Source organism: Fusarium venenatum, assembly GCF_020744135.1.
Source record: "Fusarium venenatum strain MPI-CAGE-CH-0201 chromosome Unknown EDB82scaffold_1, whole genome shotgun sequence".
In the NCBI taxonomy this organism is placed as follows: domain Eukaryota; kingdom Fungi; phylum Ascomycota; class Sordariomycetes; order Hypocreales; family Nectriaceae; genus Fusarium; species Fusarium venenatum.
This window is the reverse complement of record NW_027072129.1, coordinates 2,794,664-2,810,736: the sequence shown is the minus strand read 5'-3', so window position 1 is coordinate 2,810,736 and position 16,073 is coordinate 2,794,664. Positions and strand designations below refer to the sequence as shown.

Sequence of the window (16,073 nt, the reverse complement as noted above, 5' to 3'; positions counted from 1 at the left end):
TAAGCTGGATTTTGACTCTGATGATTGCCATATAATTTCCAATATAGACAGACAGTTGTGCGTAGTCTACTCATAGCGGTGGACTTTCGTCGACCCCAAGATACCGACAGAATTCGTGCTTTGTGGCATGGTGTTCCATGATCACTGGGAGTGAAAGGCACTTGTCATTTGCAGAGGAACAGGCAATGGAGACCACTCGCGACCTTGACCCTACAATAGAGTTCGGGCGATGATCATGAGACCTCCGACTGGTTCCTTATCGGTGTTTCAAGAACGGGGCGGGTTGGGTTTTCTGTTGGGACAGACGAAAAGCGAAGTGATCAGTGGCAAACGCGAATATATCTATCTACCAATTCAAGGTCAGATCCTCTCGAGACTCCTGAGAACAAGACCTAGACAACTAAGATTGAGGCTCGTACGTGAAATGATGCTTATAATTGGTGAGATCGCAGTGACGTACAAGATGGGTCAATGAGAAGAGTCATGTGCACCGTATGTGGGCGCCGAGTCAGTTTTGCTGAGCCCCACGAACGATTGAGTCGGGGAGCGGTATCGGATTTGCTTTGAAGCCAGAATTGAGCAGCGAATGGCGGAGTAGAACTTGGCAATTGCCTCCTTTTCCACATTCTAGAGTTCCAACCCACCTTGTAGTTTAGTCTGGAGGCGTGGAGCCTTTCTGTCTTTGAGTGGTTGAGGCTGGCAGATATAAAATCTCAAGTACTTTTAGAGATTGTCTATGAACGAGCTTAGAAGTGTAAACGAATTGGTGTCCAGTTATATACTGTATAAAATAAGATACTTGGTGTAACTATCTGATGACAACAGTCAAGTTTTCTGTATCAAAGTCATATCGCTATCCACAACATCAAACATGCCTAGCAACCTAGCACGTACTGAGGTTATGCCGCAATGCCGGTACCTGGACGTTACCCCATTTCCCCGTGAGCTTAAAGCGGGGTATTCGTGTCGTTTATCCGCCCAAAACAGCTCCAGCCAAACCACAGACTAAGACCCTGGGGTACAAGCATGTCGACGTCAGTGCTTGTTTTGCTACCGTTGCTATATGGGATGCCCAGTAGGTATGTATGTTCAGCATGAGACCAATCAGTCACCTTGCGATTAATTGTTGAGCAAATACCATGATATTATTATAGAAACTGCCAATTTTCAATTGTATGACCCTGGAGTGTTTAACGCCAATCAGTCCGCTCCCAAGAACGCTGAAAGGCCGTACCTTCTGGCAAACGATGTAAACTTGGTGGGAGTGGGAGTAATCTACTGAGGTATGGAGAAGATTAAACACTGGGCACATGGTTGTACTGTAACTTAGTATACCCCTCTATCCCCTCAGAGCTTAGAATCTGGATCAATTTGCATGACATTGGATGGAATCTGGGAACCAATCGAGCCCATTGATCGTGGTAGATGACATGAGGTTCCCTTACACAATCGGCATCATGAATTGTGGTCACTTTTGCATTTGAATTGCCTCCTGATCTAACCTACGAATTCCCAGCGAACTCCTTACTGGAATGTCACAAATATGCTTCCCCGCAATCGTAACGTGCTCACTCTGAAGCATGTAACCAGATCGTTGACTCAATAAGTTGAATTGGACCACAGAGTTCGGTCACCGGCTGGTTGCGCCAGGTCACGCGATAGACGGACAGGATGGGACATGCGAGACCCGCTTTGACCGGGGTAGGTACCACCTGCTAACCTAGCTCCACCCTAGACGCTGTCGCACTTGCCTTGGGAAGCCATCATGGTGGAACATCTATGAGCTGACTCCTTCCGCCTTTCCCTCCCGTAATTCGCAATTGTCCAATGGAGAGGCTCCCGTCTGTTGGGGGAGCTTCGTCAGCGTCGTTAGCAGAGATAGCTATTCTAAAAGGAAAAGGCTGGATTGTAACTAGGCAGTAGGTGGGAAGGAAACATCCGCCTACAATGATCTGATTGGACACAGTGTGATGCCATCACGCATCGTTCCTCGCGTGACTCTCAGGATATAAAGGCAAGCTCTATCCTTCTCAGGTTTGAACATTGTCTTGCACATAAATCAACTTGTTCCTCATATCTCTCCTGGATCATCAAATTCTCTGCATCTTCACTTTTCGTCATTCCAAACCATTCGCGAACTTTTCTCTTACACCTATCTACTAGATCGACTTGCCAACCAGTTAAATACTGTCCACTATCCGCCCCCTCCTGACAATCATTCGACGAATTGGCGCTATAACATTGTCTTTCTATCGATACAAGTCCTGCGTCAAGAAGTGTCTCGTTGACAATCTCTCACTTCAAGGGCAAACCACCGGCTTGACCAAACTTGAAGCACCAACACATCGTCTCACGCATCCCATACATATCCTCAATTACCACACTCTCAAATCGCCTCGCGCTAACACTGCACCCTTTCCATCCAGCAAAAAGTAAGTTTCCCTCACAATTTAGTCGTCACGTCCACCCTGTCCACTTGTTTTCCCCTTCCTCCGTATACCTGCCTTTATACACGGAGTACTTCAACACCCCGCACTTCCCTAGACTCACTTCACCCGGAGGGATCCTTTGCTCTTGTTCACTGGCGATCGCTTTTTGGTGACGTTTGGCGCGGCATCCAATCCTATAAAAGGCCATCAAGCTCCCCTTCGGATCTTTGCATCTCCTGGCCCCTCTTTCCATCATCAATATCCTATCTACCGTACTGTTTCATCATCACAACAACAATATTTCTCAACCTTTCCTCCATATCGCACGCCGCTCTCATACACCCTCACGAGTCAGCTTGATGCCGTTCACCCAACATCCAGTACTATACTGACAACGCTTCTCACAGTGACCCGATCTCACAAGGCCAACGACCGTGACCACAAGGGCATTGCCGAGGGGACTATGCTCCCCACGGAAACTGTCCCTCGCTTCTTTGGTAAGAACGGCTTTGCCGATGTCGACCCCAAGAAGGTGAAGAAGGACGGCTCTGGTCGAGGCAACTGGTATGTTACCTGAACTCACCCCTGTCCACTTGCCCCACAGTGCACTTACACTACTTGCAGGGGAACTGTCAACGATGACATCGCTGGCGAGCAGTTCACCTTCACCAATACCCGCCGCCGCTCCAACAGTAGCAGCTTTTCTCATGTTACTGATTTCAAGACAAAGTTTGAGGTCAACGAGCCCGAGCCCGTGTTCGAGGAGTCGCTCCATGGCCCCGAGGAGGAAGACCATGAAGACCTCACCAAGACCGACTCTTCCGAGAGCGGTCGATCTTCGTCTTGATCGATATATTCCATTTCACTAAGGGATCGGCAGTTACTGCTTGTTACTCTGTATAATGACAGCAGCACATTAGGTGGATGACATGTACTGAAATTGCGAGGGGCGTTTGATCTTTCATTTACAACTACGAAACGAGATGCGATGAAATGAATGGAAACCGGAAAACAACGCCATTATGGCGACAACTACGGATCAAACAGTTTGGAGGATATGGCAGCGATTATGGATGGGGGATAAAGGCTCTTATAACTTATCGATCTCTACGCAGATCATGGCTTTTACGACCTGCTGCGAAGTTATCTTCTAAGCGGAACGATGTATCACTTGTATCAATATCTTAATTAGCTTTACCATCAAAGCGGGCAATGCAGCTAGGCACAGCTGACGAACATCAGACAAAGACGCTCCATGAATAAGGTTACGTGAAGACGAACTTGATTTCATATGATATCCTCTTCATGAATGTTCTATCCATCTCTTATTTTCTTGCCCCGCTCTCTCAAAATGACAGACAAGCCGTTAGGTATCAGTGCCGATCTATCGGGTGCCGCACAGCGATTCGGGCAATGAACAGCTATTATATATGGTGTCTCCTATATGCCCAAGCTTGTGCTGTGTCATTACTTGTTTCTGAGCCCGACTTCAAAAGTCTTACTACACGGTGCTTGAGGTAGAATGCAGCAAATAGCAATACGGTTGTCACTATGTCAAAATGATGTGCTTGCAAAGCATATTTGGACCTGGTGTCGCTTCCAGCACTATTATCAGTAGACACAAGGATGAAACACATTCGCTACATACTTAGAAGGCATGTGCCTATTCTGTTAGATTGCCAGAAACACTCGTAGGTACCTACTATCAAATGGATGTCGTTTCCCTTATCGCTATCAACAATAGAATGCCGGGCATGTTCCTCGGTGGAGCACAACTCCATCTCCATGCAGAAAGCCTGCTACAGTGCCGCTAAGACTGCAGGGGTTTCGCTGTCAAGCAGCTAACCCCCAAGAGTATCGAGAAAAGTGAGGTTCGCCAATAACATATTCCAGTTTCATCAACCAATTCCATTTAGAAATATACAATTACATTGACTTGTCTAATGCACTCTAGTCATGAGTAGAAGTATCATAAGCTTTTAATGTGTACCGATTCTTCTTAACCGCCTCAATTGAAGCTTCAATGTAAGCCTGTGCTTTTAGTCAAGCCACCAAGGCTGAGGAGGCTGAGAAATGATCCGTGCGTTACCATGCTTCGACTAAGGTGTCTCCGAAATTTCGTGGTTGCACGCTGGCACATACACATTGAATTGTTTGCACGATTTCGCGACATCTTTTGCGATACTCTTTGGTTCATAAACCCGCTACTCCCACCCCGACACATCAGTAGAGCTTTAATACCGGTTTGGATAAATTATTAAACCAAAATTGTATCCAATTAAGCTTCAAGCGTAGCAATCGCAGAACAAATCATCACCATGCCCATCGCTCCGGCTTATCACGAGTCTCTTCCATGTAAGCTTAAATAGTTCGCTTTATAACTACCTGGGTCCTCTCTTACTAATATTCTCTACAGATGTTGACCAGGAACCGACTTCAGAAGCCCTTGCCGCCGCCCGCGCCCTGATCACCGCTGAAGCGTCCTCTCAAGCGCCCCAACCCTCCTCCAACAGAGAGCCTTCTTTCTCTGCCGCGATAACAGCTGAAATCGAGCGCGTTTCCAAATCCACACCACTTGCGCCTCTGGACTTGAGCCGATACGAGGCCCCATCCCCGAGCGCTCCTCCCACAACTGCCCTGCCTGCTGCTGCTGTCGCCCATAGCTATCTCTCCTCGCGCCTCACAAACCTAGAGCTTCTCGAGAAGTGGGGGAAGAATGCGTGGTTGTTGGGAAACCACGGACTCGAAGCAGAGCTTCAGGCTCTTGAGCGTGAGTTGGCAGTTACCAAGCGCGAAGTCGACATAGTGAATCTGGAGAGGCAAAAGAGACAGGCCGCGGTGGGCGCTGAGATCAAGACATTAGACGATACTTGGCGTGCTGGTGTTGGTCGGGTGCTGGAAACTGAAGTTGCTGTCGAGGAGTTGAGGAGAAAGATTCGAGAGGAGCTGGCAAGACGGGCTACATAGTGTCAGGAGGGATAACACACCGAGATGCAACGCGGAGACGGTGATTAACAACTAATAGGTGTACGTATGGGGAACTCTTCACATTTGGCGTCTTGATATCAACATGTTTCACGTTTGGTTTCATGGGGGAATGGCAATTGACAATACATCTTTCTCGATCTGTGTAATCTGCTCTCATCACTTAGTGGATATTCACATTGAATGTCGCGAATACCTCCATATCATTGAGTGGAGAGCTGCATCGTGATAATAATGATATCAACCAAGGTATCTGATCACTAGCCATGCTTGTTTCAGGAAAGCGAAGGTGGGAGAGAGCCTCTCAAAACGCCAATCACAAGTGAATTCCTCTGCCAATCATTTCTGAATCCAACATGCCCCAACTGCGTACCATATACATACACCCAAACGACACACGAGGCAACCTGAACACCACTCAATCTCATTGATAAACTTTGCTGCTTCTCCATAGGTATGATGGATGCAGTCATACCTTGGAGCTCTGCCTTTCAACCTAGCTGGTATGAAGTGGATCCATCTCTTCAACGCCAGTTGCAACACCTTGATACTTGGTCCTTCGTAGAATACCTTCTACAGGTCCCAGTAGTCGCTGGAAAGCGTTCTTTCCCAAGCTTCCAACCTTGACTGTTGACGCAGCAACGATACTAGCTGCTCGCGGGGCGTCGTTGAGTAAGGCAAGCTCACCAAAGTAGTCACCCTTCTTGTAGTGACGGACTTTATTGTCAGGCTGGCCAATGTATGCATCCGCTTCGCCGCTTTCCAGCAGATAAAAAGCATGGCCAGGATCTCCCTCGTTGATGATGATCTCTCCTGGAGCAAATTTCTTTGTTTCTAACGCATCCGCAATCTTGGAGCGCTCGTACGGGTTGAGAGTTGAAAGGAGAGGCACTTCTTCGAGGAAGCTCTCATACATACGTCTCCGAGCAAAGGTCGACTCCATCAAGATGCGGCGGAAAGTAACACGATCGAGTGCCCACACAGTGCAGCCAGGCTCAGCAGAAACGACAGTCGCAGCTCGAGGTGCATTGTACATCAACGCCAGTTCACCAAATGAGCCACCAGCCTGGATGTTGCCAACTTGGTTGCCCATACCATCGGGACCGGGTTGTAACGAGCCGCTAGGGTTGACATAGACGTCAAAAGATCCCTTCTCGACTACGTAGAAGTAGTCGCCAGCATCTCCCTGACTGATTACCTATTATATTTTGTGAGTACCTATCCTGAATCTGCACTGAACGAACGTACCTTGATGCCCCTTGCTGGTATCGGCTTTTCGACAAGTGCACCCAAAATCTGAGCGCTCTGTTCATCCTCCAGATGACTGAAAAGGAAATTGCCTTCGATGGCGTGCTTGAGACGCTCGATCTGATCCGGGGTCTTCTCATGGAAAGGGGGTGACCAATTATCGTAGGAATCGGCACTGGGTTTCAGAGATTCGGCAGATACTGAAGTTCGGCGACCGAAGTTATACTGGGCCGGGTAGCTATCAGGGTTTGGGACGTTTCGCGACGCAGAAGGTGCTTCAGCAGAAGAGTCGCCACCAAACCCCCCGCCAAAGGGGCCCGAGAACATAGAGGCAGAGTTTGGTGATGCTCCAAAACGAGCGTTCGTAGGCGATGTGATGGTGTCGTTTTCATCCTCTTCCTCGACAACACGATGGATGGCATTGTTCGTCCTCTTGCCCCTGTCTGTTCCAAAGGGGTTGCTATTCTCCCCAAAAGGGCTAGAGAAAGGGCCGGACATGGTGTAAGGTTAGGTGTAGTTGGCGTGGTTTGAAATATCCGATATTATGTCGTCGAACAGGCACAGAATCAATACCTGCCGTCGTGTGAGGGGTATCGCGGGGCGAGTGGAGAGCACTTATTCGTTGACAATGGTCTGTATATGGTTCTGATAAGCTTTCGTGTGGCAAAAACGCAGCGGCTGACGTGAAGTCGTTGCTATGATTGTGCCGAGAATCGGGGACGGAGAGAGAAATGGATGTAAAATATGAATGTAGCAACCAGTGGCAACGTGATGCCGTCACATAAATGAGGGAGCTTGACTTACAGCTGCTGCAGCGGTCTTGTGAATGAAAGCAAAGCAGATAATCTTGAAAGTATGTCAGTCTGAGCTGCAGATGAAGCCAGGGACAAAGATCAATGAACAATGAAATGACAAGGGATGTTGCGTGCAGGAAAAGTTCCGGGGCGTGCACTAAAGATGAAGCTGGACGTGGGCTGCAATCCACGCTCGAAAGTGACGTGTTGTGGCGGGGCCTAGATCAAGACCCTGGTACATAGCCCATGCACAGGTCAAAGGAACAAAAGCTGCTTGGACAGGATAAAAGGGGAAACGCAAAACTTCCAGACAATCGAGCCTTGCAGGGAGAAAGAGCGGCCAATCTATAGTTGGCGCACAAAGACATAACATGGTATAGAGTGTACTGTCGCAACAAGGGCTCACATGGCTGGAGAGCTAAACAGTTCAGACTATGGAGCTTCCATTGCAGACAAAAGAATGCAGAATAGGAAGAAAACAGGTCAACTCACACAATCCTGGTAAACTGGACCCTGCCGCCTGAGATGTGATCAGGGAGGGTGATGATATCCTGTGCAGCTCCTCAGATCAAGAGTTTGAAGTGTGAGGAGGGGTCTGACTCGGGGTTGAGTCAAAGAACCAAGGAGGATAGTAAACAACGAGAACGATAGACGACGACGGATGCCAAACAGTTCCAAGAGCTCGGTTTGCCGTAATACTGAAAGAAATGAAGGGGACAAATAGAGAGGAGTAACCAGGCGAGTGGGGTTCTGGTGTTCTGATCCCCGCCTCCTAGTCAAAGACAAGGAAGACGATGAAGAGCAGCTGAAGATGAACAGGTAAGTTGAGGATGTAATATATGTGGATGTTGAGTCTGTATGTATAGATGCCTAAAGTATAAAAGGCGAGGGAGTAATGAGTAATGCAGGTGAAGAGGAAGATGGGACGGAAAGGAAGATGATGTTTCTTGCCTGGCGGCGTTAGTACCTTGGGTAGGGCGAGAGAGCAAAGCAGCTCTTGCTTTCTTGACTGAAGACTGACCAACGGAATGGAGAGAAGTGGGGGGAAGGGAGCTGTGAGGTGGTTGCCGTCAGGGAAGCTTTCTAGAAAGATGTGCACGGGCCACCGAAAGGCACGAGCTGCTCGGGCGCTTGTTCCACAGACACTTCCGCTGCTCTTCGGTGCAGCTCCCGGACTGGGAATCGAAGCTTTCTGAAGGTACTGTGTATACTGTATTGTGTATTGTTCCAGAGCCATCTATGATGTAGCACAACATCCCTCTTCTTGGGACAGATCAGCATTTCTCTTTTTGACCTATTCCTCGCATGGATAGCCTGATGGACTGCAATTTATCTGAGCATGTGCAAGATGAGTTGGTGGCCAGTTGATCTATCAGCTCCAAACTGGTTTTGGTGGTGTTAGTCAGGACTCTCAAGCTGCTAGCGGACGCCTCTAATTCCCGGAAGCAGAATCACCCAAAGCAACATAGATGCGCAAAGGAACTTGGGACTCCACTCTGTTCATCTTTCTACTCTCTGGTATGTACGCCGAATTACTGCAATATCGCGAAGACATTGGTTCTTCTCTGCCGCTTGCCGACTTCCAGTTGAGACAGTATTTTCAGCATCGGTTTGTGGATGGATGGAACATGACAAAGGCTTGGCGTTACTGTTTTGCTTTACTTAACCTTATGCAAACGAGAGAGCACAAGGCCTATCTTTTGATCATAGCATCTACTCTGGAAGGCGATTACTGACTTGGGAGCTTGAGTAGTAAGTGGCTACAGTACAGAAGGCTTGCAGATGGTTCAATAGCTGGCACTCCAAGCCCATTTCCTCCTCAACCGCCTTGTTCCATAGCTTTCATTCCGATGCCTTAACTTACAAGGCCTAACATGAAGTTTGTTTCATGACACACCATAATCGATCTGCCAACACGTGTCTGCGTTCATGATCTTTGGAGGATTCTAGCAGAGGCAAGTTCAGGAAGCAGTCACTTGACTTCTTAACTTACTATCATGACAACAAGCATTATTCAAATTTAGGTCTTTTTGAGCAACTATACAGTCAACATGTCCACCCAAAACCCCCCATCACTGGTACTGAGCAACGTCTGCCCTCAGAGCTGCACGGGTATCGTTCTGCAATGACAAAGTACAACAAAAATCATCATCCTCCCCGTTCCATTCCCTCTTGTGCACGGCAAGGTTCTCATTCCTCATCCCAAGAACGCCAAGAGGGAATAATGCTTATCCCTAAACAGCAATAAAAATACATATAAAAGGCATAGGAGCCCATGACAATACCACGATCAAAAAGCAAAACATAGTAAAAACAAAACAATCCAAACCCTTGCGCCAAAGATAAAGCCGCCCGACTGATATGCATTCGTCTGGATCCTCAGATTCGAGTCGCGCGTCGTCAATGCGAACTGCTGTCTTGTATCGTGGCTGTGTTTGTCCAACGCCGGCTCCTTGCACGCCTTGCTTATCCCAATCGTACTTGCCTGGTATTCTGTCCATCATCTCCACTCCTCGCGATACCATAACGGTATTTTCGCACACGGGTGACTTCTTCTGGCTTGAGTAAGCGGCAGACCACTTCCTTTGACTCAGACTTGGTGCATTCCGAGTCTGTTCTGTGACGGCCGAGATGGCCATTCTTAGCTTCAATACTGCAAAAATTATAGTCTTGAAGCTGATCAAGATACATGCTAGGATGCAGCGAGGCATGAATCCAAGACATTGTCCAGCATATCGGTATCCTGACTGTCTGCGCCTTCCCACCAGGTTTCTGTGTCGATATCCATACAGTCAGGGTGTCCATTTTGAAGTTCGTAGACACGTCCTCCATTTACGTCCAAGCCATATTTCTCGTGGGCATAATCCTGAGGTGCTTGGCCATAGACCCAGGTGTAGTCGTCCCAATTCTCCAGCTCGCCTTCCCGATAGCTATAAACAACTTGAGTCATTAATACGGGGAATTGTGCCATCCCTGAATCGGCCATTTCTAGCGAGAGGCGAAGATCAGACATGCTCAGAGGGCCTCTTTCGCTGGCCGCCCGTGACTCGATCGGTAGGAGCCCGCCCTTATCCCGTGTGATCTCACCTCGCATCGCGGCTTCTTCTTCGTATTCTAACTGACGCTTGTACTTGTGTGTCTGAATCCAAGTGGTTCCAACACCAAACCCTGCGCTGCCAGTATCACCAGGGCCGTTGCTCCTCGTACGACTGAACACTTGGGTAAGGACTTCTTTGATGAAAGTTTCCACAGCCACTGACATGAATTGTGGAGCATCGGTAGTGTGGCCATTAACAAGACCTGCCTCATAACAAGAGGGAAGCATTCGGCCAGAGATCATATTGATGTCGGGGAATTCGCCAGATTCGATCGCCAGTGGTTGTGCATATCGTTTTCGAATCTCTAGGTCGAAGTCTAGCTCTCGTGTTAGGACCTCCACGTAATACATATACTTCACTGTAATACATACTCATGTTGTTGATGCCTCCTACTGTAGGGGTGGCATCTGAAACTGTGACTGTGGAAGGCTTGCGGTGACTGTCTGCAAACACATTCGATATGCTCTCGTGCGGATCCCACTTGCTACCTGTCAGCGATCGAAACAGAGACAATTTTGAAATACCAACATCGTTTTGTACCAGATCCTTGATGCGCCTTCGATCCCTTGTTGGTAATTGCATAACATCTCCCTTCAACCTCCGTTCTGCTGCATCGCCTGACACTGGCTTGGCTCCTGTCATCGCCGCAGGCTTATCGTTGGCACTAACCCAAGGCGCCAGCCCTTGGTCGGGCATTTCTCGAGTGACATTTCCATAGATCGCAGCGATGAGGTTATTATGCAAGTGCTCTTTGTCGCCTGGGCCAGCGAGAATGGGGTCTACTCTCTCCGAGTATTCAGCTTGATTAAGGCGTCCTGATGACACATGAGCATGCGCGAGGATTTTTAGTATATGTGATGATGTATACCTGTTAGGAACTCGCTTGTTGATTCCTTATATATTGCCCAATTCTCATTGCCAATGGCGACTTTGAGTGCAGTATATAGCGGTTCCAAATCGATTCGGGCGGGAATGATTTGGCTGGACTTTGCGATCTTTAGCGCACCGGGTACAGATCCTGCAAGAGTCTTGTTGGATAGAATAGGAGTCGAGAGGCTGACGGATGGACGGCTCAAAGCCGCGGGGTCGATGTCTGGCATCTTGATAGGAGTCGAATGGGCGACAGCGTCGCGTGCGGCAGAGTAGCGCGGCGCGACGTGAGGAAAAGACGCATGAGTTGTATAAAACGAATGGGTGCTTTAACACGATCACAGTATATGTATTAAATTGATGAGAAAGGCATATTGCGGCGTTTAAATTGATGGTTGACTTGTGCCGCTGTGGACGTAAGGTTCAAGGTGAATGAAGGGTTTCGAGTGTAGTTGGGTTTTGCCGCGAAGCATGCCTGGTCATGGAGAACTTGAGCGCAATGCTTAAGTACTATCTACCTGCTAACCCCTCATGCTGTGCTGGGCTTTGAAGGTACCCACCACTTTTAGGCTTCTGACAGGGCACTAAAACAATCCGCCCTGCAGCAGCAACACCACCCACCACCAACTACTACAGTCGCGTCTGGCGCGTCTGAGTCTGGGTATCTACATCTAATCAACCCAAGACTGAGCATCTATAACCAAAAGTTACCCTTGCACATAGTCAATTATTGACTGAGCCGCGACAGTGAATCAACACCCAATTTCTCTCTCCGCAGCAGTTCCTGCTCCCATAGTCGCAAACCGTTTGCGACGATGCCGTCATGGCCCCCGACCGCATCACCAACGCTATTGACAGTTTGATAACCCACATTGTGCCCAGTGATCCCAATGATCCTGATGAAGTTGCACAAGAGCGCCATGATACCTGCTTTGAAATTGTCAAGTCTATAATAGACAGGTACGTGTCTCCGTCTATCAAAGACCTGTCGGTTGATACATCAAAATTAACTATTCGCGGCTCAGTCCAGCCTCCCCCGCTATTTCTTCCGATGTCAACCATGCCTCCGATCTTATAAAACGAAAGCTTATCCAGAGCAACCCTACGCAAGCCCTTCGCTTCTCTAACCTTTATACGCGACTGCTATCACTGCCAGTGTTGGAGCACAAATGGGCAATACTATACCTTCTCTACCAGCTCGCTGATTCTCCAGACCCCAACGAACCCCTTCCGTTGAGCCCTGTAAAGCCATCGGCGCCCAACTACAGAGATGCCATCAATCGTGACGCTATAAAACGGCAAGGCCGAGAGCGTGCCACCAAGACGTCTAGGTTTGAGGAGGAACAGTTCAAAGAGGCTTTTCAACCAGATGGGCTCAAGAAATTTCCACCAAAAGAGAGCAAACAGCCGAGTAAAGAAGGGGAACCGCGCCCCGAACCGCCAAAAAGAGATGTCTCTTTGAAATCGACACTGCCGGCGAATAATTATTCAGAGATAGAACCTCCAGAGTCCGTCATTCTTAGAGATTTACCATTCACTTTGCAAGGACTCACATCTACTACACTTCCCTTCTCCAAATCAGACATCATCAAATTACCACCAACACTTCCATTACCAATTGTCTCCCTACTCCATACTCTAGCAGAGCCGTCATTACTCTATCGCGGTCTTGACGGCTTTTGCAAGACTCCTGCTAAAGGACTACTTGGCCAAAGCCTGAGAGCAGCCATTCACGGGGAACTCAAATCTTACTTGAGTTTGATTGCAACACTCGAAAGTCAAATCCGAAGAGCCCTTGCATCGCTTGATGACGATGCACCAAGAGAAGGTATTGGAAAAGCCGGGGTCACGCTCAAGCGATGCGTAGTATGGACTCGCGAGGCAACAATGGGCCTCAGGCTCATGAGTCTGATAGCTGAAGAATCGGAAAAGAAAAGAGGCGGGCAGCTTGTGTCTCTTATTCACAGCTTCTCATCTTCCCACGGGGATCCTGTTGTTGCTGCTTTTGCTGAAAGGCTGCTGTCAAGTTTTACGCGGCCCTTTTATGACATTTTACGACACTGGATATACGATGGTGAATTATCTGATCCCTTTCAGGAGTTCTTCGTCAGAGAGCAATCTCCCAACAAGGACACATCTAAAGCTAAGGGCGCAGGCAATGTTTGGGAAGACAAGTATGAAATCGACACAGACATGATTCCCAGCATTATCACCCAGGATTTTGCCCAGAAGGTTTTCTTGATCGGAAAATCTCTCAACTTTATCAGGCATAGCTGTGGTGATGCTATGTGGGTGGAGGACTATTCCAAGGCTGCTTCCAAGGAGTTGAGGTACGGTGATACGGCCACCCTAGAAGCTTGGATCGACGAGGCACACAAGACCACTATGAAACGTCTGATCGACTTGATGGCCAACAAATTCCACCTATTCAAACATCTCCAGGCGTTGAAGAATTATATCCTCTTAGGCCAGGGAGATTTTATCGCCCTCTTGATGGAATCTCTGGCTGCTAATCTCGATCGCCCCGCTGGTGCGCAGTACAGACATACCTTGACGGCCCAACTGGAACATGCTATCCGAGGATCAAACGCACAATACGATTCTCCTGAAGTTTTACGCCGACTCGATGCCCGTATGCTGCAGCTATCACATGGTGACATTGGCTGGGACTGTTTCACTCTTGAATACAAAATTGATGCGCCCGTTGATGTCGTTGTGACCGAATGGGGCAACAGGCAATATCTCAAAGTATTCAATTTCCTCTGGCGTATTAAGCGAGTTGAATTTGCTGTGCTATCGACCTGGCGGAAGTGCATGACGGGTGCTCGTGGTGTCCTACAGAATTCGGATCCTGCAGTCTCCCAGACGTGGAAATCCACGCGAGGCGTCCTCGCAGAGATGATTCACTTCGTGGGCCAGCTGCAGTACTACATTCTGTTCGAGGTTATTGAGTCTTCGTGGGGAGAACTTCAGAAGCGGATCCACAAGGAAGACTGTACGCTGGACGACCTCATCAAGGCACACACACGATACCTCAACGACATCACTCACAAAGGCCTCCTCGGGGCCAAGCGGCGTACCCATAGCTCTGACGAAGATGACCGCACAACATACATGATGCAGCTCGGCGAGATCCTTCGATTTATGCTCAACTACCGAGACTCGGTCGATGGACTTTATAGCTGGAGTGTGTCGGATTTCACACAGCGCCAAGAGGCTGATGTGCGAAGCACTACACGGCATACGGACGATCATGATGGCCTCGATACCCCAACAGCAGGTTCTGGTGCTGTCACATCCGAGTTCCCGGTTCTTCAAGAACGCCTACGACACCTAGGTGCATCGTTCCGAACGCGCGTCCAGATTCTCCTTGGCGATCTAGCGTATCAACCTGATGTCGACATGCGATTCCTGGGAGTAGCAATGAACTTCAACGATGTTTATCAGCCAACACGAAGAAAACCTAAGGCAGCCCCAGGCACAGCTGCAACGACAAGAAGTGCTTCGACGCATAGGAGTTAAATAGTATATTGCTAGCGCTGGGCGTGGCTTATAGAAGTTTAAATGCATGCTGTGGGTATACCGTAATAGACCATGTTTGTCTATGAGGACAAAGGCCAATAAAAACGTTTCTTCCGCCCGTTTTATGCCAGTGTTGTTATCGTTGTGTTGCCTTTGGGCATTAACTAAGCCCCTTCCACAAAGTTGGTATACTGTCATTATTCTACCACATGGAGTCCTCCTATCTAGACTTGAATGACTGTAACAAAGTATAGATTAATGCATGCCGAACATTGTCTACACAGCCAGTATAACATACTACTTCATGGATCATGGACAAGTACAGAACATTTTTCTGATGTGCAGCCTGCCCTGGAGAAACGTTTGTCATATTAGAGCCCGACCTCTTGAAAACAAAAAGGATGGACACTGGTAGCAATTGAGACTTATATATTTCAACACATATCAAACAGACCATCAGGTCGTATGAATTGGATGACACTTCTAATTTACATCGTCAAAGAGCTATGCGATGAGATGTCATGGGGTGTGACGAGCTCTCCTCAAATTCAATAATACAAACCACAGACAAAATCATTGATTATACTCTTACAACTGTCGTGGACATCCAGAAATCACCCAACCGACAGCGAATATTTAAATAGTTGCCAAGACTTTGCATTTCGCCATGTTTGACTACCGAATTGTATTCTCCAAGCTATGGCAGTGAGACTCGGAATGTACAAGACAATGCGATCGATACTTTATTCCTGGCAAGAAGTGAAGGATTCAAAATTCCATGGAGAAGATTTAATGTTTCTAGTCTCCTTCAGTGTATTTAACAAGATTCATTTCGAATACTTGGTCTTTGTTAATTATGAATTCTTCGTGTTGTGATATATCTATCGTTTGACCACACAAACCTGGTGTGGCGTCAGTTGACTCGGAAGCAACTCATGAAGATCCGCCTCAGGTTGCGGATATTGATAGGGTGACTGGCGGCCATCCGGTGAGGAAGCGCATGGATGCAGGAGCTATCGTGTTGTGCTACGTGATAACTCCGATACTTCATCGTCGTGAGTTAGGATGAGCAACTGAGCTGGTCTTCAGTGTCCAGGTTTGCATAGCATGATCACAAAAGTAACGGT

At 48.1% G+C, this 16,073-nt stretch overlaps 5 protein-coding genes across 5 annotated transcripts; 3 read left to right on the top strand and 2 right to left on the bottom strand.

Moving 5' to 3' along the window:
* Positions 1 to 2,892: 2,892 nt before the first annotated feature.
* EDB82DRAFT_470454 (uncharacterized protein) lies at positions 2,893 to 3,276 on the top strand (the record flags this gene model as incomplete). The annotated part of the gene is made up of 2 exons (XM_025731490.1): positions 2,893 to 2,993; positions 3,054 to 3,276. The coding sequence occupies 2 exons, from the start codon at positions 2,893 to 2,895 to the stop codon at positions 3,274 to 3,276; spliced, it is 324 nt and encodes a 107-aa protein (XP_025590509.1).
* Positions 3,277 to 4,557: 1,281 nt separating this feature from the next.
* Positions 4,558 to 5,553, top strand: EDB82DRAFT_532069 (Pre-mRNA-splicing factor SPF27). Its single transcript, XM_025731491.2, has 2 exons — positions 4,558 to 4,784; positions 4,846 to 5,553. The coding sequence occupies exons 1-2, from the start codon at positions 4,748 to 4,750 to the stop codon at positions 5,394 to 5,396; spliced, it is 588 nt and encodes a 195-aa protein (XP_025590510.1). The 5' UTR covers positions 4,558 to 4,747; the 3' UTR covers positions 5,397 to 5,553.
* Positions 5,501 to 7,474, bottom strand: EDB82DRAFT_26842 (cyclic nucleotide-binding-like protein). Its single transcript, XM_025731492.2, has 2 exons — positions 6,663 to 7,474; positions 5,501 to 6,612 (listed from the first exon to the last, which is right to left on the bottom strand). The coding sequence occupies exons 1-2, from the start codon at positions 7,158 to 7,160 to the stop codon at positions 5,911 to 5,913; spliced, it is 1,200 nt and encodes a 399-aa protein (XP_025590511.2). The 5' UTR covers positions 7,161 to 7,474; the 3' UTR covers positions 5,501 to 5,910.
* A 2,674-nt stretch (positions 7,475 to 10,148) lies between these two features.
* Positions 10,149 to 11,654, bottom strand: EDB82DRAFT_519700 (transcriptional regulator of RNA polII, SAGA, subunit-domain-containing protein; the record flags this gene model as incomplete). Its single annotated transcript, XM_065609061.1, has 4 exons — positions 10,149 to 10,870; positions 10,926 to 11,034; positions 11,083 to 11,369; positions 11,423 to 11,654. 4 exons carry the CDS (start codon positions 11,652 to 11,654, stop codon positions 10,149 to 10,151), a joined length of 1,350 nt encoding a protein of 449 aa, XP_065465421.1.
* A 433-nt stretch (positions 11,655 to 12,087) lies between these two features.
* On the top strand, positions 12,088 to 15,062 carry EDB82DRAFT_455824 (Spc98 family-domain-containing protein). Its single transcript, XM_025731495.2, has 2 exons — positions 12,088 to 12,384; positions 12,450 to 15,062. The coding sequence occupies exons 1-2, from the start codon at positions 12,248 to 12,250 to the stop codon at positions 14,944 to 14,946; spliced, it is 2,634 nt and encodes an 877-aa protein (XP_025590514.1). The 5' UTR covers positions 12,088 to 12,247; the 3' UTR covers positions 14,947 to 15,062.
* The last annotated feature ends 1,011 nt before the right edge of the window (positions 15,063 to 16,073 follow it).

Bases quoted from the DNA above. Each gene is read 5' to 3' on its own strand.
- EDB82DRAFT_532069 (XM_025731491.2), top strand. From the start codon at position 4,748: ATGCCCATCGCTCCGGCTTATCACGAGTCTCTTCCAT. The intron at 4,785-4,845 runs GTAAGCTTAAAT...TATTCTCTACAG, and splicing joins TTATCACGAGTCTCTTCCAT to ATGTTGACCAGGAACCGACT.
- EDB82DRAFT_26842 (XM_025731492.2), bottom strand. From the start codon at position 7,160: ATGTCCGGCCCTTTCTCTAGCCCTTTTGGGGAGAATAGCAACCCCTTT. The intron at 6,613-6,662 runs GTACGTTCGTTC...AAAATATAATAG, and splicing joins TACCAGCAAGGGGCATCAAG to GTAATCAGTCAGGGAGATGC.
- EDB82DRAFT_455824 (XM_025731495.2), top strand. From the start codon at position 12,248: ATGGCCCCCGACCGCATCACCAACGCTATTGACAGTTTGATAACCCAC. The intron at 12,385-12,449 runs GTACGTGTCTCC...TTCGCGGCTCAG, and splicing joins GTCAAGTCTATAATAGACAG to TCCAGCCTCCCCCGCTATTT.